The sequence below is a fragment of the Hakea prostrata genome, chromosome 11, assembly GCF_041222555.1.
Source record: "Hakea prostrata isolate BN-2017 chromosome 11, UWA_Hpros_2, whole genome shotgun sequence".
Classification (NCBI taxonomy): domain Eukaryota; kingdom Viridiplantae; phylum Streptophyta; class Magnoliopsida; order Proteales; family Proteaceae; genus Hakea; species Hakea prostrata.
Window position 1 is genome coordinate 25,903,726 of NC_142610.1, and position 23,768 is coordinate 25,927,493.

At 37.0% G+C, this 23,768-nt stretch overlaps 3 protein-coding genes across 5 annotated transcripts in view; 1 reads left to right on the forward strand and 2 right to left on the reverse strand.

The window, feature by feature from the left end:
- Positions 1-720: 720 nt before the first annotated feature.
- Positions 721-2,054, forward strand: LOC149001171 (GATA transcription factor 16-like). The gene is made up of 2 exons (XM_089140719.1): positions 721-1,182; positions 1,353-2,054. Exons 1-2 carry the CDS (start codon positions 856-858, stop codon positions 1,569-1,571), a joined length of 546 nt encoding a protein of 181 aa, XP_088996845.1. The 5' UTR covers positions 721-855; the 3' UTR covers positions 1,572-2,054.
- Positions 2,055-2,385: 331 nt separating this feature from the next.
- Positions 2,386-6,994, reverse strand: LOC149001172 (uncharacterized). The gene is made up of 8 exons (XM_089141024.1): positions 6,403-6,994; positions 6,134-6,203; positions 4,660-5,496; positions 4,201-4,422; positions 3,782-3,825; positions 3,603-3,695; positions 3,428-3,524; positions 2,386-3,315 (listed from the first exon to the last, which is right to left on the reverse strand). The coding sequence occupies exons 2-8, from the start codon at positions 6,167-6,169 to the stop codon at positions 2,878-2,880; spliced, it is 1,767 nt and encodes a 588-aa protein (XP_088997150.1). The 5' UTR covers positions 6,170-6,203; positions 6,403-6,994; the 3' UTR covers positions 2,386-2,877.
- Positions 6,995-9,252: 2,258 nt separating this feature from the next.
- The window catches only part of LOC149001173 (protease Do-like 7), a 30,164-nt gene continuing 15,648 nt past the window's right edge, over positions 9,253-23,768 (reverse strand). For all 3 annotated transcript variants that reach the window (XM_089140702.1, XM_089140701.1, XM_089140703.1), the window contains 18 exons: positions 23,145-23,234; positions 19,848-19,913; positions 19,679-19,735; positions 19,034-19,099; positions 18,034-18,141; positions 17,852-17,932; positions 17,381-17,430; positions 16,779-16,944; positions 15,420-15,905; positions 14,549-14,731; positions 14,209-14,314; positions 13,436-13,606; positions 13,246-13,325; positions 12,940-13,167; positions 11,064-11,279; positions 10,647-10,804; positions 10,099-10,210; positions 9,253-9,545 (listed from right to left, as the gene is read on the reverse strand). In XM_089140702.1, the coding sequence (XP_088996828.1) occupies positions 9,369-9,545; positions 10,099-10,210; positions 10,647-10,804; positions 11,064-11,279; positions 12,940-13,167; positions 13,246-13,325; positions 13,436-13,606; positions 14,209-14,314; positions 14,549-14,731; positions 15,420-15,905; positions 16,779-16,944; positions 17,381-17,430; positions 17,852-17,932; positions 18,034-18,141; positions 19,034-19,099; positions 19,679-19,735; positions 19,848-19,913; positions 23,145-23,234 (2,601 nt within the window). In that variant the 3' untranslated portion in view covers positions 9,253-9,368. The remainder of the gene's footprint in view (positions 9,546-10,098; positions 10,211-10,646; positions 10,805-11,063; positions 11,280-12,939; positions 13,168-13,245; positions 13,326-13,435; positions 13,607-14,208; positions 14,315-14,548; positions 14,732-15,419; positions 15,906-16,778; positions 16,945-17,380; positions 17,431-17,851; positions 17,933-18,033; positions 18,142-19,033; positions 19,100-19,678; positions 19,736-19,847; positions 19,914-23,144; positions 23,235-23,768) is intronic.

Genomic DNA, 23,768 nt, shown 5'->3' on the forward strand with positions numbered 1-23,768 from the left:
CGATTTTATGTTTTTTTATTTTTTACTTTTTACTTTTTCAGCCATACGTACCTGTAAAACCAAAAAAAAAAAAAAAAAAAGAGTGGTTGAGATTTCAACCTCGACCACTTGGTTGGGTCGTAGCTATACGTAGCTTAGTGCTGTGCAGCATTGAAGTTGAGCCCATTGTGCAAGCACTAAAGTTAGCCCATCAATATCACTCTTAACCTGCATTCCCAAATAACTCAATTCAACTTCGATCAAAACCTGGTTTTAGTTCCTAAACCTAAGTCTAAAAAGTAAAATTTCGAATTGTAGTTTGAAAAGTACCAAAATGAGCTATGGAGATTTTGGCCAATGAAGTTGGACAAATTTATTTATTTTTTTTTATTTTTTTTGGATTAAGAGCTTCTAATATACATAAGAATAAGAATATTAATGTTGTTGAATGGGTGCAACCCAAGACCTCTCCATGAGAGGTTGGGCCTTAACCGTTTTACTAAGCCACCATTGACTGAAGCTGGACAATCTTTTGTTTTGGTAACTAATCATGATCACGAACTATGGTTAATCTAGTAATCAGAATTATACGTGACAATTGGGGTAATCGGACAAGTTTTTCTCTCCCTTTTTCTATTGAAAGCATAAATTAAATTAATTAATCCTTAAACCCTTTTGCCTTCAAAAAATCTATAAAAACGCATGAAAGGAAATTTGCGATACCCTATTCTCTCTCCCTCAGATGTTCCTCTGTAGATTGCTCTATTTCTATCACTGCGATCGCAGCCAGGGCTCCCACTGTCGAGTTCCGAGACCAGATAATTTTTCTCACCACTAGTGAACAGTGGTGAATCCATGCTTCGACAATAGAAAAACATGGGGTCAGGATCTGATTCTCACCATCAGCATCAGTATCGTCATTACCATCGGAGAACTTCTCATGGGCAGACACAGGATGGTGATCACCAACTTCAAGAGGAAAACCCAAAACCCAAGCTAACCTCACAGGTAAAGGAGAACCCAACAAAAGTATCTTCCCTAGGAAAACAAGGAGGAATGTTGAAGGAGTTTACAGGGAAGAGAGACATGATATATGAAGATGAAAATCAGGATCATGTGCTGATCACCTCAACAGCAAGAATCTGTGCCGATTGCAAGACCTCCAAGACCCCATTATGGAGAAGTGGCCCTCATGGTCCTAAGGTGAGCCATCTATCTTCATGCATCCTTTTACCTCCCCTTCTCATGCATGAAAAAAGGGTTTAATTTTCTGGGCTTTACTTCAATGTAGATTCATATTACTCATGTATTAGGAAGACATTCAGATTTTTTTTTACCCTAATATGGGTTTGCTTTTCCATAATATTTTGCAGTCCTTGTGTAATGCTTGTGGGATAAGATATAGGAAGAGGAGGAGAAGAGAAATCGAGTCTCTCAAAATGGGGAAAGGTATCTCCATGAAGGAGAAGAAGAGACAAGTAGGTGATGAAGAGAGGGTACTACTTCTGTTACAGAGAAAGTCAGCAGGAAAAGAAGAAGCAGAAGCAGCTTTTTTGCTTATGGCTTTGTCTTGTGGGCTTTGCGTCCGTTGATCAATCATGAAACTTTTTTCCAAATCCTAAAGCTTGATGATGCCCATCTCTTTTTGGCAAAGTTTTGTAACTTTTCTATGTTGGGCTTTTTCAGTGGTGAATACAGTGGCAGTGCTCTTGGTTTTTTCACTGGTATGTTTGCAAAAGAAGAGAACATAGAGGCATGGGTTCATTTTCCACTAGCTATCATCCAGAACTGTTTGCATTGCAATGTCTGCAAATTGGCACGGCTTTAGAGGAGTGAGATGGAGTGGAGTGGTTCTTTGTTTTCTTCTGTTTTGGATTTTTCATTTTGTCCTTCCATAGAAAAGAAACAGGAGCTGAGTCAGCTGAGCAAGTTGATTTTCTGTAACAGCTTTTCATGTCTCTGTGTTATCTTTCCTCACAAATCACAGGACCCACCTTGGGCGTTACTCCTTTGTTTTCTGTAACAATACGTTTTTCTAAGGTGATCTGGTTTTGGGTTGTACAGAATATCCTAGCAATGGCATTTGCTTCAGTTTTTGTTTAAAAAGAAATTTCTTTTCTGGTATTTTATTGATTTTGATCAAAGTTTGAGCTAACACCCCCCCCCCCCCAAAAAAAAAAAAAACCCAAATCCCTCCTATTATATTTCTTAAGCGAGAATTCATTACCTGATTTGAAGTGGGTTTCTACAATGAAAATTATCATGTCCAGATCCATTTTCTTCTTAATCTGAAACTGCTTTTGGAAAAAAACAAAAAAACCCAACCAACCAACCTCGAAAAGGGCAGGCCAGACTTGTCTTGTGACTTCTACAGAGACGGTTTTGCTTGCCAGAGTCACTGCCTATTTCTAGGCTCTCTACCATTAAGTATCCATTATTAATTTGCAACACCAGTGAGTGTTCTTCAGAGGTCTCCATTGTAACTATCTTCCGTTGCAAATTAGACAACCTCAGGTTCAGCCATGAATACATTGGTGTATAGACCATATCAAATCTTTGTATCACTTTGATCTATTTTTATTTACCCTCGTTGTTTTCTTTGGAATTTGTTCTAATAACCACAAATGCAGAACAGGATATCCTCCCTAAAGCTATAGGTGTCAATTCAATTATATGTTCTAGATTTTATTCTAGGGGAACAAGGATGGGTTACCAATTAATCAAAGATCCATGGAACAAAACACCCCGACTAAGGGGTAAGCAAAGATTAGAATGACTTATAAAAATTGAATAAGGCAGAGATTGCCCAACTGCTTGCACATTACATACTGCAAATGCAAGACAGAGAACAACAGTAGAAATGCAACAAAAGTGTAACTCACAACCGAAATATATGTCTTAAGAGGGAATGCCTACTACCAGATGATGCATTCCAGTGTCCCCATCTACATTTTTGCAGCCAACTCCCTTCATTGCCAGTTTACCACTACTCCGATCAACAGCTCCAACTACCTGTCTCCCCTCAATTCTCTCTTCCTTCAACTTACTACCCCCTGATACTTGTTTGCAATTCTTACCATTCCCTATACTATTCTTTCCCATTGAATCACTTCTTTTAAAGACCTTCAGGGTGCAATTTTTATTCGTTGATGTACCAGTACTCTCACTCAATTCAGAGGCCATCACTGATCGAGAATCAGTTTTCAGCTGAGAAGCTGAATTTTGAGATTCACTAACAGAAACCATTGAAGATCGAGGCAGTCTATGTTCTACAATGCACCCTGGACTTCGTGACTGACTTTGAGATTTTGTTGATTTCACATTACCTGGTTCCACCTGCAAAAAATGAACACAGACACTATCAGCTGGTATGCTTGGCAAGTCTTCCATGTTCAATATCTTATAATTGAAATGAATTTCAAATGAAAAGAACTTGATGACAGCTTGCCTCTTTTCTCTTTGCTGCTTTTTCATCACTCTTCAAATGAAAGATCACAGAGGGTGGCTTCAAGTCTGACTTCATTGAATTAACTGTTCTCTTATGCCTATCCCATCCCATTCTTCATCAGTCGAAATCAATACTACCAAAGAAAGAGAATTGACAGTAGAAGTAAATCACAAACCTGTCCATAGACTGTCTTGCTCTAGATTCACTTTTCTCCATAGTTGAGGGTTGAGACTCAGTGCCAGGTTTCTTCGCCTTTAGATATTTCTCACTGTCACATTAGTAAAATAAGTACTTTAAGTGTAAAGTGAAGAAATTTTTTTACCCACTTCATTTGTTGAGAAAAGAAGAGAACACCTTCTACAATCTTGGCCAAGTTTTGTCCTCAGATTCTTTGGATCCTGCAGAGAAAACAAATCAACAATGTTAAAACAAAGAAATTCACTTTTTTACACCAACAATTCTGAGTAGAAAAAATGCAAACAAATCGAGGTGTTGGTATTAAACAGAAAGTTACCATTATTTATCTCATCACTGTTTTGCAAAAATAGATACAATATTATCATTAACATATGATACTTCTCTAGGGAGCTATTTATAAAAAACCAACATACTTCAACTATGGCCCTCAATTTTGGGGTGTTTGCAATCAAACGCTGTCTTGACCTATTAGAACATGAGGCGTTGATACTCGCCAACAGGGCTAACCCCTTGAAGTGAGCATAAAACACAATTAATGATATTCAAAATAGATTATATAAAAATCAGATACCCACCACTGGTTTTGATATTCTTGCCAGAGAAGATGCAGTTTTTGAAGTCTTTGCTGTTATTTTTGAAGTCTTTGCTGTTGATGAATTCTCTGTTTTAGCCCTCATCAGAGTCTCCATGCTTCTTGGATTCTTTCTGGATTCCTTAGGAGCTTCATCTGAAATCTTTCTTGGAACCTGAGCCATCAATGTTGTTTTGACTGTCTTAGTTTCTGTTCTTGTCTTTACCTAGCAGCCAAGGCATCAAACTGTGTCAGCTAAAAGAGAAGTGTACCACCAAATCTCCATGCATCAACGAAAAGATACCATGCTCATGTGGCAAAATGTCAACAACAAGCATCAACGCATAGACAAAAATAAAAAAAAAGGAAAGACAAGAACTTCACTAGATATGCTAGAGAACAGAGACTCCATAGGAGCTATTTAATTAAATGTTCAATATCAATGCAATCAGTAAATAAAAACCTGTTGAGTTTGTCTCTGGGAGTTCTTCAAGCCATCTATCAAAGCCACATGCTTCTTGGGGGCTGAACGGATTCTTGGTAATGTCTCCATGTTTTTTGTTTCGTCTGCAAGTTTGTCTTTTAACCTTGCTTCTGGTTGATCCTTCTTAACTGATGGTACTAAGCTACACTCAAACCGTGTTTGGTGCATTTCATCTGGCTCCACATCTTGTAGATTACCATATAGTACTTCATCATCAAAAGGAGGAGTCAATGCATCATCTTGAAGATCACAATTGAACATTGTACCATTATTGGTGGTAGGAAGCACATCATCCTGATTATCACTGTTCAATACTGCATCTAATGCATAATCATGATGATCACCATTGGACACTAGATCATCATTAGTAAGAGTAGATGTGAAATTTGTGTCGAACTCGGGATATGAAACTCCATTACACTCTCTTTCATGCTGCATTTCATGAAATTCTCCTTGGCAATCTGAACCGTGGGGACTCACATCAAAGTGAATAGATTGGCTTCCTACTTTAGCATGCTCAAATTCTTCCATGGAATTCATATGGTCCAGGATGTCTTTTTCACTAGTGTCATACTTCACACCATTCTGTTGGTACTCCACATCATTCTGACCCTCGGTAGAAGTCTGATGGAGAAGAGCCTTCTTCTTAAAATGAGCTTCAAAGTATGCTTTCTTTTGAGTAACTGAGCCTGGTGTTGAGTATTTCCCAACTTCTTCAAGATATCTGTTGTGTGAGAAGGATGACCTCCTTTCCCAAGACAAGGGTTCAGTTTCAAACCTTCCAAATGAAATGGAACCAGAGTGTATAGAGTCTGCCTGCAATTTTGCAATAGATGACATTCAGAGTGAATCAGTAAGTACTTTCAATTGCCCACAGGCTATATGTTTCTCCAAGAGATGCATGTTTCATATATGTGCTTTATTGTCATGATGGAAATTGGAAAGCCTGGAGTATAGTGAGGAAACCAATAGAAGAGTATAACATGTCAATTCAAGTACAAGAATAGGCAACAATAGATCTTCACATTCATAAAGAGAGGTAAGAAGATTGAAAGGGAGCAGTTGGACCATTGTATCTGCAGGAATTTGGAATATTACATCAACAGCCCAGAAGATTGTCAAGTACAGCAATAGAGTTAGAGATATTCTGGATTGCCGATTGTTATGAAATTGATCACTGGCTGAAAAGAAAAAAAAAAAAAAAAAAAAAATCAAACCCAGTACAATATCGAAGGCACAAGGTGAACCTCCTGCATCTGATCTCTGAAAGTTCCTAATCGAACAATTTTTTCAAAGGAAAATAACTATGAAAGGACTCCAAGCCTCAACAGAGTATTCAGTGCAAAGAATAGTGAGATGCACTATGAGAAGATTTAATAAAACAGATGCATAAGAAACATGGGTTTAAGATATGTAGAAGTGAAATACTAGTTCAGTGAAGCTGAAACCGTACCCGAAAGCTAATGGGTTCTTCCATCTCTCCAGCCATGAGAAATCAAAGCTATCATCCCATTCCCAAAAACCTGCTAACATACACTAGAAAATTAAAGACTCTCCTCTGAATTTTGTTAGGCACAGGTCAAAAGAATCACCAAATATAAGGGCAACAGAAACACCAACTAACGATCATCCATTTGATGAAATTTCCAACCAATTTCACAAGAAGAAGAGATAGATCAACCGAAACCAGAACCCAAAAGAAAGAAGAAGAAAGAAGCCTACCTATGAAAGCACCAAAAACCCATTTTTACGCGGCAATACATGAAGATTAACCAGCAGAGCTCAGTTCAGAGCGCAAAAAATCCAGTTGAACAGAGCTTGATGATTAGTGCTCCACGCGTTCTAGAAAACCTTCAAAAACTGCTCTTGAAGCCACGCCAATGTCACAATAAAGTTTTTTTTTTTATATTAAGAATTCTGAACCTGGTGGTGGAATGTGGTGTGTTGGAGTAAACAGCAACACCAATTTATCTTAAAAACTACTCTTTTTCATGGGTTTTTACCTGTGAAAGAGTTGAGGAATAAGGATTGAGGATCATGCTTAAAATGAGGAGATTCGTCAAAGATTTGAGCTTGATCACTCAATGCTGTCGTCTACTCTTCTCTTGTTCTGATTCTACCCTTTTAAGGCAAACAAGAAATTAGAAGAAAAATATCTTTTTCATTCAACAATCCGGATTTGTATCTTCCATTAATTCTCGTCAGATTACATCTTAACTTCCTTATTTCCTAACTAATCAATTCATTGGCTGGTCTCTCACTGTCGACTAATTTATTATTAAGATGACACTTCTCATTTCTTATCTTGAATCACTTAAATTCACTACTCATCGCATGAAGAGGATTTATTATCTGTCCTTAACTAGGATTTATGGGTTTAAGTGAAAAATGAATAGTGATCAGATCAATGCAGGCTGTTTCTACCAAGATGAAGAAAAATTCCCAGATTAATGTGAAAAAGATACATGATGGTATCTAAAAGGTTAACTTAGAAGTTTTGGATTTTGCAAATGATTATAACCATTGAATATACATTAACCAGGTTCTCACCTGGGCCAAATCTGATCAAAAAAATCTTTTTGTGTACAATCATCCACCAAACAATGCCTCATTATCTCTTTCCACGAGGTTGGTTCAGGCAGGTGGGGATCAAAATTTCCAATAAAACCTTCAATGACTATATATGAATGTTACAGTTGTAGTTCAGAGTAACAATAAATGAAGACACGGAAACAGATAAGAGGTAGAGGTGTAAAATACAAGGAAGTGTGCACCTACTTACCTACCCATATACCACTAATTACATACTGTCTTGGAGTCCAAGCAAATTAAGCAAAGCCAGTTTTCTAAGAAAGTTGGAAAAATATCACCATCAGGCATTAGCCATATCAACCAATGAACCAGTAATGAAATGATGGCTTGAGAAAGACCTGTTGCAGGCTATGATCCGCTGAACCTGCCTCATGGGCCATGGCCATCTCCATCTTTCAGTTGTAATTCTCTCTCTTTGATTAATCTTGCAATTAATCAATTTCTTAGTCCTGAGGTCTATTCAACCCTTATCACATGGCTTGATGTTGTCATGACTTCTAAGCTTTGGTAGTTCTGTATTCAACGTTCTCAATGAAATTGAATACCCGTTGGCATCTGTGACATCTTTTTTCTTGAGTAGTCTAATCCATGGAGCATGGTTTTTCAAAATTTTAAAACCCTTTCTCAGTTAATGACACTTTTGAACTTTGAAAATGTCCACCATTGTTTCCTGTGAAGTCAATTCATCTACTTATTGAGAGAATCAAGACTTATCTATCTCAACTGAAAGACATTTTACATCACTTTTATCTTTGACCCAAAAAAGGAAGGGGGGGAATCTATGTTGAATGTGGCCCTTGTCGCCTTCACTGGTTTGTCACATCATGTCATGATTTCATGCATTCAAAGCGTGACTCTAATACGATCTCGAATCTTAACCTCAAAAAAGGGGAAAAAATCACAAACGACCGAGGACATAATTCAGAAGATTGGAGATTGGGAAAGAAGATGAACACATATAAGAGAGAGAGAACTAGGAGATTGAAATTATTTTTCTTCATCACCTTCCATTGAGAAAAATGATATCATAGAGTCATTTAATTCACCCACCGATATATCGACGCAAGTCAATTTTCAAATTCGGGTACAAGCATACAGATCTTAAAGTGACATAACATCCTTATTTTGCTTTCAACATTGAAGACAAGTTAGTCTAATCCTACTAGAAATTCATTCACTTAAGAATTTTTTTAGGAACAAGAACTTTTTTCCATATTAAGGATGGAGGTATTACATAATATAATTGGTGCTACCCCCTGACCTCAAAGGGATTCGAACTCCAACCTCCTACTTGGAAGTTTTGATTTTTTACGAACTTCTAAGAATTTTGTTAGTTCTATAGAAAGAAAAATGTACCAAATAACAAATGCAATTAATATTTACTTTGTAAATTTATAAAATTTTACAATTTCAAAACCCAACTGGTTATAGCTCAGCTGGTGACCAACACCTCATAATATGCTTCGGTGTACATTTAGATAGTTATATATATTTTTATTTCTGTTATAACTCTGCTATAGTCTCCTCGTTTATATGCTAGGGCTCCTATGATAATTACCATACTGACCTTCACTAACCATGGTCTATTTCCCACACTAACATCCCAACTCAATATTCACCCACAATTACCCTTCTTCCCTTGACCAGGATCCAACAGACTCACCGCCCTTACTTTTTGGTGTATCTATAATTAAGGTAGAGAGGATTGTTACGATGAAAGCTTTCTTGACAATGTTTGCTATGTATTCTAAGAATTCAAACCAAATGGATAACATAACACCCTTCCCTACTTTCTTTCTCTACAAGAAACAAAGTTATTATAATTGCTAAAAATTCTCTATTCCTCGTTAAGTTTGTCCACAGAACAACGTTTCTGAATCATTCAATAGTTACGATGGCATTTTTCGGAATCCCTCAGAAATGGATACCCAGAAATGGATACCATTTACATTGGGGAACTTGCAGTCAACCTTTTCTTTGTATCGCTATTGATGTTTCAACTCACCCTGTAACTGATGGATCCTCTTGTCAAACGAATTAGCATGGTCCACCCCAGGTCCATTGGAAGAACTCTGGGAAACTCAACATGGATTGGTTCATGCTAGGGAGTAGTCCAATGCTTTGATTGTTCGGCGACGCCACACGGCAGTGTCTGAATCAAACCTTATCTCCCATGTAGGCCAGTAATGCAGATCCTGCTTTAAAGTTAGCACCCGAGGCTTCCCATTCAGGTGGACTGTCCTTATTCGGACAAATTCCCCATGCTCCAAGCCCTGTCCATTTATATGGAAGATTTATATCAAGGAAAGCTTAAGGTATGAAAAGGAAATCCAGCAATTTTAAACCAAAAAAAAAAAAAAAAAGGAAGTACAGCAATAACCTACAATAAAATAAGCAGCACAAATTGATCATGTGAGAATTGTAATAAAACCATAGGTTGCCTCTGAAAATGGTCCTCTAACCAAGGGACCATTTCGCTCTAGATAGTAGAGATGCAATCACTAATATACACTCATAAACGTAATTATAATTTGTCTTTTTAATATGAACCGTTAGATCGAAATGGCATATATGGATACAATCTTGACCGTTGCACCATAAGGGTATTTTGGTCATCAAAATTATGATATCCTTATTTAATCATTTCTGGAAACCACAGGGGAGCCAGACGCAAAGAGTAACTTTTCTGGACTACAAGTGACCTGGACCAAACCTCAACGGGGTCCGGATGAAAAATACCCCCAAAAAATAAACCCATAAAAAGACGGTGTGTGCGAAGAAAGAAGGAAAGAAAAAGAAAAGAAACAACGGTCAGGGATTACATACCTTAGCCACATCAACAAAGGCTTCCAAATCAGGAGTGGGTTTCCCGTTGACTTCAATTATCCACTGTAGAGCATATAGACCATATCTCTGGACTGGACCCCCGTGACACCACCTGTAGGTAAGTTAAACTATCACCAATTTGTCTAAAAAGTTTATAGACAATAGACTAAAGCTCAGAAAATATAAAAATATGATGCTCATTTCTCAATTACTATCCAAACTTTTCGTTTTTCTGGGTAAAAGCGAAATCAGAAGGGAAGAGAAACCAAAATGCTATGATAGGACTCTGTTCAACATATTGATGTTGTTCACCTTTATTTATAGCAAGCATGCTCTTAGCATAAGACCTTATAAGAGTACATAACTACACATCAAATTATGAGGAACCAATGAATTTTTTCCCTAGTAACTATGCTACTGAGACTAACTGACCGGTTGAGCATCCACCTGCGAACGAGATTCCAGTCTATCATAACTCCAGTTCTACTTTTAGCTGTTTAGTCCTTGTACATTATTAGAACATGATATCTGAGTAAAGAACTACTCACCTTGCCACATACACACCATGCCCCTCTTCAGGAAGAAACCCAAGTGCACGCACCGCTGAGTGAGGATCTTGAATGATGCATCCACACCAATTCACCATCTGTGCGGTACCATTGCCATCCCTGACGTCTGTTCCAACCATAAGTTCAACTTCTCTTCCCTGGCAAACAGCAAAATAAAACAAGTGAACGATAAATCCATCAAATATTCTTGCCTGACTTGTCCCTGCATCAGAAGCAAACCAAATAAACTACAACATCTCCACTATGTACAAAGAGGATTATAAGACAGGTCCTTCTCTTGGGTGCTTTGTATTTGCACATGTGCAACTCTTTTTTTCTTTTTCTTTTTCTTTTTTCCTCTCTCTCTCTTCTTGGTTTGGGGGAGGGATGATTTGGGTGGAAACTACAACACCATACCTGCCGAAGAATAGTCATATTAAGTCTCCCTTCATGATCACCATATTTGTCCAAGTCCTCACAAGCACATTCAATGTCACGGAAGCATGTAATAGGCTCTTTGTTGATTGCTAGAAGCATGTCACCTTGTTCTAGTACTTGCTCAGCTTTTGATCCAGCCAAGCAACCTTTCACACGTAAAACTTGACGTCTTATTGGATCTTTCTTGACTAGATCCTGTGATAGAATAACTTATTAATGATTAGTTCAGACATTTCTTTTACAAAAACAACAGAAAACATATAAAAAAGAACATGACATCAATACCAGGTCATAGAAGTTGTTTCACGAAGTACAGGTATTGATAAATTATCAAGCTCCACATCAAGTAGTGATCTAGGAAGTTGTAACCTTTCTTTTCAGTCCTTTTTAAGATAAACTACTTTTCAATGACAGTAACTCATGTCATTTCAATAGATACTGTATTAAATAGCGCATTAAATAACTTTCAATTTTTTTAAAGATACTTTGTTACTGTGCATTAAATAATTATTGAGAATAAGATAAAAGACAATCAAAAGAAAATCACAACCTGACAAGAAGTTGCACTTATTATAAATATAACCATCATAGGTCTATAGTTGAAGGAGAGCAAGCCTTAGTGCAATGTTAAGGACGCTCACTGTGACAAAGTGATCACAGGTTGGATTCTGGAAACAACCTTTCTGTAAAAGCAGAATAATGTCGCATAAATTACTAACATCCTCATTCCCAGCAGCGGTGAGAGCCACATGCAGGGGTATGCCCCTTTACATGCTGTTTTTGGGGTGTGGAGTAGGGCAACAACAGCTATGGTGGTATGTAATTATAATGTTTATGGTTTGTAAATTGTAATTATAATGTTATAGACTAAAAATATTCTGCTTTGAATAACCATATAAAGAAGAATTCCAAACCCAATTGTTGAGTTGATTCAACAAAGTTATATCCTTGTTTCACCATGGCAAATTGATACAAGCACACAAATCGTGAAGCACTTGAACAGCACAGACAAGATGTATCATGAAAGTGGAAGGAAGAGAATAGATGCAAAGGCAGTAGGAAACAATTTGGCCAAAAAAATACTTTTTATCTCCAGCTTTCAAATTTTAAGCACCCATTCACTTCAAACTCACCACTAACAAGCCCAACCAAAACAGCAAATGGAAATGCAGAATATCACTAAACTGCTAAATAGGAAATATCACTTTTAAGTAAAATAATTGTCGCAGTTCGTGCAGGATAAGAATCCCATGCAGATGGAAAAATAGCACCATATCTACAAGAGGACTGATGTATTATAAGCTCACTGAGTACAGTCTCTAGTTGGCTGTCCTTGAACACCCTCCATAGCAAGGGAAGTACAAGGGAGTCATGAAAAGCATCTGTCATTTCCAACATCACCCCACAAATTTCATGACAGTACACCTGTCATTGGGAAACTATTGGACTTTGACTAATTTTGGTATACATTTTTGTGGAACTAATCTGCATGGGTAGCCAAACTGGGAAAAACAACTTTACTCCAGAAACCCTTTCAGGAATCGTATTATCCACTTTGCCCACTGCTGAATGGAAGATAGTTGCAGTTTTATGTAGCCTTAAAGTTACCAGATTTTCTAATAAATTTGTTCATCCATACATATAACCATGAAGACAGAATAGTCAAGGAACAATTTCATGCTGTGAAACGTTCACACATGAAAAAACATTGAAGTGAAAAAGCAATCGTAAGAGCAGATAAAATTTAGCAACACGGCAACCCCACATGTTAGAATAAAGCAGGATTACATAATTTCATCTTTCATGTGGAGACGAGAAAAGAGACAAAGAAAAAATCAGGGAGAAGAAATTATACTTGAACCCACTGATCACTCAGTCCAAAACTCCTGGCCTTGGATAGCAAAGTTGGGTAGAGTTCAGCCTCTAATATCCTTACAACAGGCATTGGCCTTTTAACACCATTTATCAATAGCAGTGGTCCCTTGGTGCCATTTATAATCTTGTCAAGGACTTGGCTGATTGCATATATTGGGAGACCTCTAACAAATTGATGATCTTCAGATGTACTACAACCATACTTCAGCTGCACAAGGCATGGTAGCATCAGAACATGCTATCCCACAATGTGGTAGTTCAACAGAAAAAACAGAAGAGAATAAACCTGAGTGGAAAAGCTTCCCCAAAGAGCTTGAATCCTTCCATGCTCATCAGTGAGTACACCAGAAAATGAACTGCCAAAATCTGGAAGCAGAAACACAACAGTAAGAGAAGAAACAAGATACACCACAAACAGAAGAAGTTTGATTTACACAACTACGATATACTTAACATGTTTGTTGATTTTAATTTACCAGTGTCAAGTTCAATCACTTCCATATTGGTTGCTCTGTAACGTGGACAATCAGCTGAGCCGATATTCAGTGCCGCACAAGGATTGGTAACAATGGATTTCCTTGATGTAGCTTGCAAACTTCTACTTAAACCCACAAGATAGACTGAATCTCCTCGACGCAGGGCAGGTTCTATAATACCAGTAAGTACATAAAAATAGAAATGAAAAACAGCATTAGAAATTCCTAATACAAGATGAGATGAACTGTACGAGAAAACCCAAAGATACTCAGCATAATCACATTTTCGGCCCTAAACTAGCCATAATCACATTATTCTATCACAAGCTTAAGTATGTGGGCGGGCTGTTAGGATATCCTTACCTAGCTAGTTCTGGGGGCTATCTATAAAGAATATGTCACCAAAATAATTCATCAAAACTATTGAACTGCTCTATTTTGAAATAAATAGAAACAGTGGCTGAAAGGAAATTTAGAACTCAGATCGAAATGCAATTTCAAAATCTACAGAATTGGGGATTCCAAGTACGAGGAATCAACTTACAATGTCAAACAACACTTTCCCATACACCAAGGTAAGAGAAATCTAGTAAAACAATTAGATATTTATTTTCTACATTGTATATTTCGCTTCTTTATAGGACTCCAACTAGTGTTGATTTTTACACACAAGTTTATGCTATATTAATGAGATAAAACACAGTCCAGTACTAGGAGGAAAATGGAATGTACCCTAGATGTTGCTCTTTTAATTCCTAAGAGTTCAAACTCACCAGGAAGAAGTTCTGCAGCACGTACAGCTGCAGCACCAGCAGCACCAAGAGCAGAAGGATCATATGCAACAAGTGCATAATTGTGAATAGGGTGAAGAAAAATCACCTGTAATGCCAATTATGAGTGAACAAACTGTGAAGGAGTATTAAACTATTAACCAAGCAACAAACGTTACAACACATTACAGCATCCCATTAGTAAAAATATCCAGACTGCTTCCTCTGATTTTGATATTATCAATCAATTTAGGAGAATATGCAAAAATATTTTCTCATTATCATAGTGGACGAATCTTGTCTCAACCAAGTTAATAACTACCAAGCAGTTTCAACACTTTACCTCCCCAGGAATTTCCACAGGAAATGCAGCAAATGACAACATCACATCAGAAACAGATATGGCTACAGTATTTCTGTCAACTGCGACCAATCCCATATGCTGAGAATGATATATGATGACACCAGTTCCAAAGAAATGCTGTGAGTGCACACCATCAATCATACATGATGATGGCACATGCACCTGCATATATTACCACAATTAGCAAGAGTAAAAATGGTAATAGCAATCAATAAACAGAAAGCTTGTCAACCTTTTGTAATGTACCAATTCAAGGAAAGCAATTTGTAACCGTTGCAAATGATGTGGAAGGAATGGCGAAAGTGATACTTTAGCATGGGAGTACTTTACAATACAGTTCATTCACGATTCTTAGGTAGTGCAGGCAAGACCATTGATACACATCAAGGATGAATTTGATTTTTCGGTCAAAATACCAAAATTTCCACAAGCTTTCAGTGCCAAACTCTACTTCAAAACAAAACAGTGTATACATCACATATGAAAAAACAACGTTTTGCCAAAAGTTCATGTTGAATGCCAAAATGAACAAACCATTGCAGTCATTTAGACAAAACATTACAAACTCTCATGAAATCCTAACTCACCTGCTTGGGTAATGGCCCTCAGTCTCCCAGATGAGATCCCTCAACTCCAACAGGTAGACTATCCTATCCCCAAGAAACAACTAACAAGTATTTGCGTGACACATAGAATGGTCTACAAAAACAGACTTGAGAGTTCCCCATATCACTGGCACTTTAGAAAGTTCTTTGTCAAAAATGATTTTAACAGACAAAAAAATACTCCAAATCATTACAGAATAACAAAAAGGTAAATGCTCCACACATTTTAAAGGATAACATCCCACCTCTAACATTACAAGAGCAGGCTCTATCACTTGCTCAGCTACGGATGCATTAGAGGCTACTGCTACTTGATACTGTCTTATAGGACCCTCCAGCTTTTCTTCATTAGCCTCTTGCATCAAACAGTCTGAAGTAGCAGCGTCATTGTCAGATGAATTTTCTTCAACTCTCCGTTTCTTAATTTCAACTTTTGAGTCTTCCCCAGAATGGGGCAACCTATTAGCATGTTCATAACTAGTATCCACCCCATTAAAGCCATTTGCACACTCCTCCCTGTTCTTCTGAGGTAATTGTTCCATGCTACCTGTCTCTGCAATAGTTGGTGCAACTGGGCCACCGGTCAATTTGTCGCAGTTGATGCTTGAAGACAGAAACAGGGACTCTGGTGCCAATGCAGATCTTGCTATCCATAATCCAGAACTATCATCACGGGAGTATATTTGGGGAGCAGCATACCATTCATGCCGGTCTATTGTAACCAGAACAGACTGCATCAACAGTAGAACATATCAGATTTATGAATGGAGTAAAATGTTGACATCAAATGGATAAACATGATGATGTCCAGGGGAAGTGTGGATAGGTAGAGACAGACAGAGAGAGATGGAAGAAAATGAAGTTAAAATAAAAGTAGAATATTGTTAAACCCCCCCCTCCCCCCCCCCCCCATCTTCCTTCCCTTTAAGAAAAACAGAATAAGGAAAAAACACAATCCTTTTTACTTTGGATACTAAAACCAAATCAACTATAACTAACCCTTATAACAATTAGATGGTTTCAGTACATGACTCTTGTTTCACCATTGAACTATAGCATGTTTGTTTTTTAGTGCTGGATATCAACTACCTGACGTAGTTACCTGGCACCTAGGTCTTCATGTCCGGGTGCGTTGGTGGCTTTGGTTGTCTAGAAAGATGCCTTGGCTCCAGGGCCCTCTACAACGTCCTGAGTAACCTAGATGCCTTGACAACTATGATGCCAACCCTATCATTTTTTATGAGCGGCCATTCAACTAATAATTAATAACATAACTCATAACAATAAATAATTAAGACAACTGCATATGGGGATGAACCATGTATTGTGTCTGAGTCTTGCAAGTTGCAATAAATTATGTTTTGCAAGGAAGAATTAAAGGGCAAACCCAATGCCAAAGGCTTCTGCACAAGCAGAGTCCAGGGAGGCAGTTCTCCTATGCAGTCTTACCCCCAACAATTTTTTCTGGGAGACTGTTTCGATGCCTTGACCTTGGGGCTACAGGTCCACAAACCGTTGCACCAAGGCCCACCCTTTGCAAGGAAGATATAATAATAACAATATTCACTTTTTAACCTTGTGTTCCTGTGCCAATCATCATATACCTTGCTCCGGTAACGATCCAGGTAACTTATATATTCCAAAGGCACTCGAGCACCCCTAGACAACTTGGATAAAACCAGGATCAGCTCATCAAGTTCTGATATCTCTTCTCCTGCAAACTTCTTTATTATGGCATGCCGAGGAACTCCTGCTCTATAGAGCATATATCTGCAATTTACAGTTCAGCTAAACCATTCACAACAAAATCTTTAGACAAAGTAAGATGACCAACTCATAGAACCTAACAATGTGGTATCAATGTGATACAGTGTGCTACAAAAAGCATGAACAGACCTACTCATATATAAATGTTTATACAGCATAAGACCAGATCATGGAAAAGATAAAAATCAACAAGGCTACCACGTCTTGATAGATAGATGTTTAGGGCCAATTTGAGATGCAATAAGGCTGCAATCAGGCAGAAATTTAGGGTTGTAGAGAGATGCTGATCTTAATGGCCAATTAAACATACAATAAAATCTACAAACTGGAACTGAAACCAAATGAGAATAAAAGTAATTTGTGTACATAAAGAATCCAGAAAACAAACTCCATAACATCAGAAGGTTTGAGAAATAAACTAACATATACCTATACTTACCCAGGTTCTGCAACATAAACAAGACCACAGTTGAAACGGAAATTCCTAGCCTGTGCAAATAATGGGGTCAAAAAAAAAAATTAGGTAATTCATACAAGAAGGGTTAGTTTTAAACACGTATATGACCACCCAAAAGAAAAAAAATGTTTGTTCTGATTAATAGGCAAGAGGGACTATAAGCCTGAAATGAACAAGTCCCAAATGAGACAAAATGATACCATGATGATAAACATAAATACATAATTTGGATTCAGTTGCAGAACCATCAACTATACTGTAAATGAGGACTTAAACCCATTTGAAACTGAATGCAAAGATTTTGTATTCATCTATGCCCAACAAGAAAAAGGTCAGCAATGACGTAGACAAGTAGTGATGTTATAGTGTACACCAGTATTTTCCTGTTCTCAAAACCAATCCAGACATTGCCTTACTCGTTGTTTCAAACTTAATATGAAATTTTTTACCAACCTGTTGGTACGAAAGCGGGTGGATCACTGCACCACTTACTTCCAAGAAATAGCTGGGAGTAATAGAGTGTAAATCTTGAACCTGAGGCACCATAAGAAAACATGTAATAGCAGCAGGATTGGTCAAACATAAAAGCAGAATACGCAAATTGAAAGTAACCATTAATCAAACATAGATATTACCAATAACTCGACAGTTAATGAAGCGCCACCTCTTTCAATTTGCAGATTTACCATCTTGTCAACACTATCGTCAAGTAAAGTCTCTAGTTTCAAAAATTGAGTAAGTACCTGCAAGAAAGTATCAAAAACCAAAACACCAAAATTTAAACCTTAAGACAAGACATGCAGACTCTTGACAGAGTGCATCTCCAAGACCAACTGATTTGGCTCCAATATTATTTTAATATTTAAAAGAGATGAATGAATAATTTATTGAGGAAAGGTAGAAAATATAATATGGAAAACAAAAGAAGTGGACGGGGCACTATGACAGAAAGAATGACATATCATGCATGCATCACGCATTACACTGCATAGGTGTACCAATGCATCCTTACTCTCTTGTACACATGTCCTCATTTTGACAAATTCCCTTCAGTAGATATTCTGGAAGTGTTCTAAGTTCTAACAATTAAAAAAAAGTTTTACCCTATTTGACATAATACACAGTACTTCCTTTTAAGGGTAAAATGAGATTTGAAATTTGTGTGTTCAAATTTAGTTAATATCAGCCAGAAACTAATGGAATTGAAATTTAACATATTTTCATTGTGGGTAACCTAAATTTGAAGTGGCCATTTGACACAACAAAGTGCCTAGAACTAATAATTGTACAGGTCAGGAATCTGCAGAAGTCACGAAATGCACCTAGCATAACCAATCTGAATAGCATAGTGAACTAGTGAAGCAATACTTTGTTGCAATCTTTGATAAGAAAGTTCTAAAAGAAGTATATGAATCCAAGGCTGTGTAGGTTAAAAAGCACAGACAATAAGGAGGACCAATCAATGCAAACCAATAACACTAACCCCAGAAAAAAGCCAAGGATGTACAACCAACCGGAAAACTGAATTACAAGAAATACAATAATATATTTCAACTAAGACAAAAGTTGGACCATGAAAATACAAATACGGATCAACGTCAATACATATATTGCAGATCTACACAAGGAACTTACTTCCCCATTCACCCGAACAAGCACATCACCTGGCTCCAAATGCTTATGAGCTGGACCACCTGGCACCTACAATAGATATGTTGTAGTGGAGAATTACACAAATGAATACAAAAAACTATAAGGTACATTAATTAACATATTATATGTAATTCATTTTTTTTTTAAATGCCAAAAATGTTAGTCTAGGCAATGGCCAGGTGCTGTGGCCGCCTAGGCATATCAGGTACTTGAAATAGAAACACAGGGAGAAAAAAAAAATAAGGTAAAGTGATGGCATAGGACAAACAGAGAAAAACAAGAAGAAAAAAAATTAAAAGAGGAAGATTGGTGGCAATAATTTTAATATACTATAGTTGACACTGCCCCAAAAATTTTATCCCTTTCTAATATAGGGTTTCTGCCTTAATTCCTCCCCTTGTTTCTTCACAGGTGCAATAGACAATGCCAGCAGTGACTCCAACAAGAAGCTCGGTGCTCAAGCCTTGGATTCTCCCAAAAACTAGACTCCAGCACCAGCTTGGCTGAACACCATCACCTCCAACAATACATTCTGAATATAACATTATTTTCTAACAGAAAGGAAAGAATGTAATTCACCTCCCATCCTTGACAAGTTGTTAAACAATCAAAAAACAATCTACTCACCACGGAATCAACAACAAGCATTCCAGTCTCAGCAATAGGGGATGCATGCCTAACCATCTGCTTAAGCAACAGGAGAAGTACATTAGAGTCATTCTGTGTTATGTCTGTGTTCTACAAAATGGAGCAAGTTGATACAAGTAAATATCAAGTCTTAAAAGAAAATTGGTACCTGTTCTGTTTCACTCTGGAGACCAAGACGACGTGTCTCATCAAATCCTTTATGAAGAAACGTCACCTGTGAGGTGGACAAGATAATCCCATGCAAAAAATAGCAAAATCTCTTACATTAATCAAAAGGTGAAATAGTATTCATCATACAATAATCCAACATACTTCTACGGGTTCAATTGAGGAATCCTGCAATCAAAATTCTAGAGCAAGCTATGGGCATTGAAATGCATTCGAGATATGATTTTCATAGAATAATTTGAAAAGCTTAAATTAACATGTCATCTAATGAAATTACTCATCACAATAAAGTGAGGAAACTGTGGCTTCAATGCTTCATTACTTGATAACAGATCTTAAGCAGCTTTATTGTTCTTTTCTATCAACTTCTTTTAAATAAAATTCATTCTTATTCTCATGAGGAATGTTTTGCTGCACACCACTTACTCTATATTACAATGCCATATGGTGATGGCTTCCTGCATCAATACGTACAGTCAGAAATATAGCATACTTCGCAAATTGAAATAAGAGGACCATCCATATTTCAAAACAAAGGGTGAAAACAGAAAAACAATGTACAAAGCTTAACACAAAACTGAACTAAAGAAAAGAAAGGTCCAATACTGCTTCACAGCTTCAGAGAATCACAAAAGTCCAAGTAAACATAAAGAATGTCTAACAAAACCAGAAAAACACCATAAATAGTAAGCACTAAGCAGCATAAGGAAAAACCTGTAAAACCTATGCAGATACAACCATCATCAGAAAACTTGTTGGAACTTTCAATGTGTCCAAACTTCAAAATGAAATGTTACTCCATAAAAAAAATAAGTAAATAAAGGGACACCATTTTTAGGTCAAAATTTCAGAAACTTCAGTTGAATTTTGCTTATCGAATAGGACTTTCACTCAAAAGGGACATGGTGGACACAATCTTTTGTGCACAACATACCTCCTACCCAACCCACCAGCCATACATGGCACCAGCAGCATCATATAACTCATATCACAGTAATCTGTGGATGCCTTCATAGTTTGGTGATCCATATCCTAGGATAAGTTATCTTCAATATGTTGACAATGGAATATCAAATCAACTGTGGAGAACTATACACGTTTATTACAATACAAGAAGCCTTTTTCCCAACTAAATGGGGTTGGTGACATGCAGCCTTTCCTTCCAATCAGCTTTATCTGAGGTCATACCAGATACAAGGCCTAACCTATGCATATCATTTCTGACCACTTCTATTAAGGTTATCTTAAGTCTACCCCTAGTTCTTCTAATTCCTATGATCTGGATTAAATCAAATTTCCACACCAAGGCATTTAAAGGCCTCTGTTGAACGTGATCATGCCACCTCATTCGACTTTCTTGTAGCTTATCATTTATTGGAGCCATTCCAAATACAGCTTTAATATTAACATTCCTTACTTTATCCTTCCTAGTCTAGCCACTTATCCATCTTAGCATCCTAGTTTCTACTACACTTAGTCTATCTATATGATGCTTCCTAACAAATCAACACTTTGCACCACACTTAATAGATGGTCTTATGAAGGTCCTATATATCTTTAGGCTTTAAAGGAATACGTCAATCACACAAGACCTTGAACACATCTATCCACTTCATCCACCTTATTTTCATTCTTTGAGATACATCATCTTCCATATCACCTCTTTTACTTATGATTGAACCATGGTACATAAAATTATTGCTTTGTTGAATCTCCTTCTCATCAAACCTCACCACTTCATCAACCACCCAATCCCAACTGAAGTTACATACTAGATATTATGTCTTTGTTCTACTTAATTTAAAGCCTTTTGCCAGAGTTGCTCTCTATGATTCTAGCTTGGTATTAATCCCTACTTGTGTCTCATCTACCAAACGATATCATCAGCAAAGAGCACACACCAAGGAAAATCATCTTGAATGTCTTTAATTAAATCATCCATTATTTTATTTATTTTTTTGGTAAAGAATCATCCATTATAAGTCCAAATAAATATGGGCTTACATCTGATCTTTGATGTAGCACAACTGTATCCGGGAATTCACTACGTTGTACCCCACTATTCTTACACCTATCACTAAGCTATCATATACATATTTAATTGTGTCCACATATTTACTTGCAACATTTTTTTTCAAAAAACTCATCTTGAATGTCATTAGTTAAATCATCCATTATAAGTCTAAATAAATATGGGCTTAAAGCTGATCCTTGTTGTAGCCCAACTATAATCGAGAATTCACTACCTTGTCCCCCCCCCCAAAAAAAAAAAGAACAATGTTCTCACACCTATCACTGAGCCATCATACATATATCTAACTGTCTCCACATATTTACTTGCAACATTTCTTTTCTCTAGTACTTGCCAAATTAACACCCTAGGGATTCTATCATAAGCTTCTTCTAGGTCAGTGAAGACCATATGAAGATCTTTCTTAAACTCTCTATGACATGGTATTCTACGTCCTACACTAAAAGGACAATGCATTTCACCTCCATCAGACCTTTAGTAAAATTGAAGCTGGATAACATATTAGTTGTTAATTAATTACCGGTCAATCATATTAGAACATTAGGAGGGTACTATAATGACGATGTCAAAAATTATGTATTCAATTATTCTGAAACTTTGACAATATGTTTGAATGATTTACTTCATACTAGTTTAATACTATTAATGTCTTTTAATATTTAAAGAATGTGTATGTAAGAAATTATACATCAGGAACGACTATATAGTGCCTATCAAGGGTGAGTCCAAAACACCAATTTGGGTAACTCTTTTTGCAATATGATCACTCAAACATGTTTATACTGTATAATTTATATAGCCTAAAATAGTCTTCATGAAGTTTCTAGCCTTATTAAGCCTAAAACCACCAAAACTTGGCCCCAAAAAAAAATATCACATCTCAGCAAGATTTCAATGTTTTGGATATTTCATTGACCAAAACACCAAAAAGAAATGAGATTTTAAACCTCGGATACAGCCAAACAGTAGCTTCAAATTTTAAAATACAGACCCTCACCTCCAGTGATCAATAGATACCAACTTCATGAACTGAGTTTAATTTAGCAATCAAGCTCAGCAATTTAAAGAACAAAGTACTACAAGAATGTCCCGGATTTAACATAGAAGTAACCAGATTATCTTAAAAGCTAGCTTTAACAACTGCAAGTGGAGCATATTTCATAGAAAGCAGTAGCTTAAATGCAAGCATGAAGACAATCTAGAGACAAAAAATATGAAAAATGAACAGAATAAGAATCAACAAACCTGCAGCGTACCACGAGGAATAGTGACAGCCTCCCACTTATTCCCAGATGAATCCCATCCCTTCTGCAGAAAGTCAAGTGCCCTCACCACCTGCCATATGCAAAAACACCAAGGGTGGTCAAACAGCTCACATCTTCACATAACTCAATATGGAGATCAATAACCAGACATCAGAAATCTTCTAGAGAAACTCTATGTGCTAACAGAGCAACAGATATTTGTTTCTAAATCACCCCATGTGAAGTAATTTCCAGAATGCTAACATGAGAACATGCTTCACCACATAGATCCGAATGTTGTAAACCAACAACCTAAGGGAAGCTCAATGCAATCACTCATCGACCACGGTTGTTTTAATCTTGGCATGGGTAGAAAGTATGCTCTAGCTTTAAAGGAAGTGCTTATGTCATATTTTTTTTATTTTCTACAGCATGAACGGTAAACTTTTCGTTCTCATTTAAGTAATAATTAGTATATATTATGATGTTAGGCAAGGGCAAGGGTCACAAAACTATTTTGTACTACACAACCACCATTTGACCTTATCCTGACTTGGTGGCTACAGGGATCCAAGTAGGGGCAAATTAATTAAGCAGGAGTGAAAGGGAGTGGACAACACATAGA

What these genes read in the sequence shown, in the direction of transcription:
- LOC149001171 (XM_089140719.1), top strand. Translation starts at nt 856, where the DNA reads ATGGGGTCAGGATCTGATTCTCACCATCAGCATCAGTATCGTCATTAC. An exon ending in GTGGCCCTCATGGTCCTAAG is followed by an intron (nt 1,183 to 1,352) that starts GTGAGCCATCTA and finishes AATATTTTGCAG; the next exon opens with TCCTTGTGTAATGCTTGTGG.
- LOC149001172 (XM_089141024.1), bottom strand. Translation starts at nt 6,169, where the DNA reads ATGGCTGGAGAGATGGAAGAACCCATTAGCTTTCGG. An exon ending in CTTGGCCAAGATTGTAGAAG is followed by an intron (nt 3,696 to 3,781) that starts GTGTTCTCTTCT and finishes CTAATGTGACAG; the next exon opens with TGAGAAATATCTAAAGGCGA. An exon ending in AAGCAGCAAAGAGAAAAGAG is followed by an intron (nt 3,316 to 3,427) that starts GCAAGCTGTCAT and finishes CATTTTTTGCAG; the next exon opens with GTGGAACCAGGTAATGTGAA.